This window comes from Antrostomus carolinensis, unplaced genomic scaffold, assembly GCF_000700745.2.
Source record: "Antrostomus carolinensis isolate BGI_N321 unplaced genomic scaffold, ASM70074v2 scaffold52040, whole genome shotgun sequence".
In the NCBI taxonomy this organism is placed as follows: Eukaryota; Metazoa; Chordata; class Aves; order Caprimulgiformes; family Caprimulgidae; genus Antrostomus; species Antrostomus carolinensis.
In genome coordinates this window covers 1-3,160 of record NW_010290141.1, presented here as the reverse complement: position 1 = coordinate 3,160, position 3,160 = coordinate 1, and the positions used below count along the sequence as shown (strand labels likewise).

General features: G+C 54.3%; 1 protein-coding gene across 1 annotated transcript; it reads right to left on the bottom strand.

Moving 5' to 3' along the window:
* Positions 1 to 888: 888 nt before the first annotated feature.
* On the bottom strand, positions 889 to 2,949 carry RETSAT (retinol saturase; the record flags this gene model as incomplete). Its single annotated transcript, XM_010172264.1, has 5 exons — positions 889 to 1,034; positions 1,547 to 1,706; positions 2,048 to 2,214; positions 2,485 to 2,594; positions 2,759 to 2,949. Coding segments are annotated over 5 exons (774 nt in total), but the record flags the coding sequence as incomplete, so codon positions are not given.
* Between the last annotated feature and the right edge of the window lie 211 nt (positions 2,950 to 3,160).

Below are 3,160 nucleotides of genomic sequence, written 5' to 3'. Positions count from 1 at the left end.
TTTGGAAGCACCATGGGGCTGTTGCTCTTCAAGAACTTTAAATGTGGTTTGAATCACACCAACCTTCACACCTGACCTTGGACCTACTCACCCCACCGCTCCGTTGAGCTGAGAGCTGGTTCCTTCCTCAAGGATCCACCTCCGTGAGACTCTCCTGGGTGTCTTCGTTAAAATATAACGATGGGGTTTGGGTTGGTGGGATCTGTCCTGGTTTAAATGCAGCTGGTGCCCATCTGGTAGCACCCAGGGATTTCCCAAACCTGCCTGATGCTGCCTGGACAAGCCCGTGCCCAGCCCCATCTCCGTGAGGTGCTGCTTCTTCTGCCTCCACATCCCCTGGGGCTGCCGAGTCCCACGTGGAGCTTTATGAGCCTGATGAAGCTTTAGGAGCCCAATGAAGCTTTAGGAGCCCAACTCATCCATCTCAACAGGGGAGAAAATCCATGGGGAGCTTGACCCAGAGGGTCTGGGGGATGCAGGTGAAGGTTGATGCTCTTCCAATGGTCCAGGTGGTTGTTGGATGCTGGTGGGGATCAAGCAACCGTGGTAGAAGCTGTTTGGTCTTGTCTTCTGGTGCAGCTCGTGTTTGGGTGTTGCCTTGACTTCTCTCCTGGTCTCTCTTGAAGCTCCTCTACTCTAAGCCAGGAGAAGGGGGTTGCCCTCAAAAGGGTGGCCAGGGATCAGTGGTGACTTGTAGTCACTAGCAGTGGACGTTGTGGTGGAAGGAGGGGAGCTCGAGGTGGGTAAGGTCCAAGGTAAGCTGGCTGGGAATGGCTTTGTGATGGAGAAGGATGTGTTGCGGGTGATTTAGGGTGGAGAAGAAGGCACTGAGGGTGATCTGGTGGGCTGGGGAGCAGAGGGAGGTCCTGGCTGGTGGGACAGCAGCTGTTAGTCCCTCTTCTTGGAGTTGGTGGCCCCCGTGCGCTGTTTCAGCCACATCACGTCCTTGTAGAGGTTGCGCTTGAGGACGGCGCTGGCACAGATGAAGGCTCCTTGAAGAGCTCCCACGAAGCCACCCAGGCACAAATCCTGCCCTGGAAGAGAGCGATGGCAGTGACCGTGGTGGGGACCCATGGGCAGCCCACTCTCTCTGTCCCCAGCTGACCCTCAGTGCTGCTGGACATCACCATCCCCATCATCATCATCATCATCATCATCATCATCATCATCATCATCATCGACCTTCCCCACCTTCCAGCTGCCCCCACGTCAACCTTGGGTTTGCTCCCACAAAATCCATCCCCTGTGTCACCTCATCCTTTACCCCAGCAGGGAAAGGGCCTCATCCTGCCCAACTGAAACACATCAGCACTGGGCAAGGAGACCACGTCCAGGAGCTGGAGGAGGAACAGCCCTTTCCTCCTCCCGTTGGGACCATCCAACTCTACTCTGATGTTCTCCAGCAGCTCTTGCATCACCTCATGGCACCGCAGCAGCTTGTCCCCATATTTCATTGAAGGATTGAAGGTTCCCCCCCCCCCAATTTCCTGCTTCCCCAGAAATGCCCTCATCTGAGAACATGGTATCTGGGTGGTGGCCCTGGTACCTGTCAGGTAGAGGTTGGGGACGGCTGTCTGGGCCCTCACGGCGGCGATGGCTTCAGCTTGTAGACGGGCCATGCTGTGGTCCAGGCCGTAGAACTCTCCCTTGGGGCTGGCGATGTAGTGCTGGTTGGTGAGGGGTGTCCCACCAGAGATGTACTCAATCTAAGGGGGGGGACAGGGGGACAAGGTGGTCTGCAAAGGGTAGGTGTGATGGTGTGGGGTGTCTCATGCTCTAGGAAGCTGTTTTCCTGGAGTATGAGCCAGGACAGGTTTGCTTGTAGACCCTTGGGTGATGGTTCTGACCAAGTTTGGTCCCAGGATGGTCCTGGAGAACCATCACCATCCCCTTTGTACCATGTGTGGTCAGGAGGCAGCAGTGATGGGTTGATGCTGGACCTCGTGTCCAGCAGACCCAGACCCTGCTCCTACACTTGCAGGATGGGGTTGGGTAGATGGGACCCAGGAGAGGAGCTGGAGGACTCATGAACCCTGGATTTCCTCACCCTGTCCTCAATGCGAGGGTAGAGCTTGAAGACAACCTGCATGACACTGTCCACAAAGGTCTTCTTCAGCTCCTCGTAATCATCTCCCCTCTTATTGACCTGCTTGTCCTTCCACTCCTCAAACCACTCGTATTTGGCAAAGGTCACGATGGCCAACGTGGATTTACCTGCAGAAGGTTGGGGAGGTTGTCCCTCTGCCCACCCTCATGCCACCATTTCACTACCACAAACCCAACCCTCCCTGTGCAAACACCTTGGGCCATCCCCAAGCTCTTGGTGGTCCCAAGAAGACCACTTTCCACCAGCAACTTGCTCAGCAGCTTTGCCCATGGTTATTTTAGGAGAAACTCCTCGTTTGTGGTCATCAAACCAACCAAAACCCAACAAGAGTTTTCAAGCTGCTCCCAAACCCGTGTGGTTGGGCTTCAAACTTCTACCTGGGTGCCTCATTTCCCAGGTGGGGTCCTTGGCTGATGGGCAGCTGACAAACAGGAATGGGATGTTCTTGGCAGCTTCTTCTCTGGAAGAAACCAGGTAACGATTCATTCTGCAGAGAGAGATGAGGATTGAGGGTGGGTTTGGGTGAAAACCTCTCCCAAAATACTTGTGACAGCTGAATCCCCACGAGGCCAAGAACATTTTCTGAGTCACCACCTGAGAATTCATCTCCTTACGCTCAACGGAGCATGTCCAAGGTGAAATGAAACCTACATTTCATCCAGGTCATCTCCTGGGTACATGAAGTAGTTGGTGGCCTCCAGCCCCAGCTCTTCCTTGGAGCCATTAAGACCCACGAAGACGGTGAAACCCCCTTCGCCGTGTGTCGCCATGCGGAGCTGAGCCTGGATCTCTGGGATATGGAGGGGAAAAAGGGGAAAGTTAGGATTTTTGGAGCTCCTCAGCTATGGAGAAGTGGTTTCTCCTGAAAAAAAAGCCCAGCTCATATCTACGTTGCTCCCACGTTGATTTGTAAAAGTGATTTATCTCAGAACATCTCATGTGTCCTTAAAGGGTGGGACAGCAGCTCCTGCAAACTGTGAGGAAGGCAGATGCCTTCTCCTGGTTTGAACTGGGACAAACTGGTTTCTTCTCAGCAGCTGGAGCAGCGCTGGG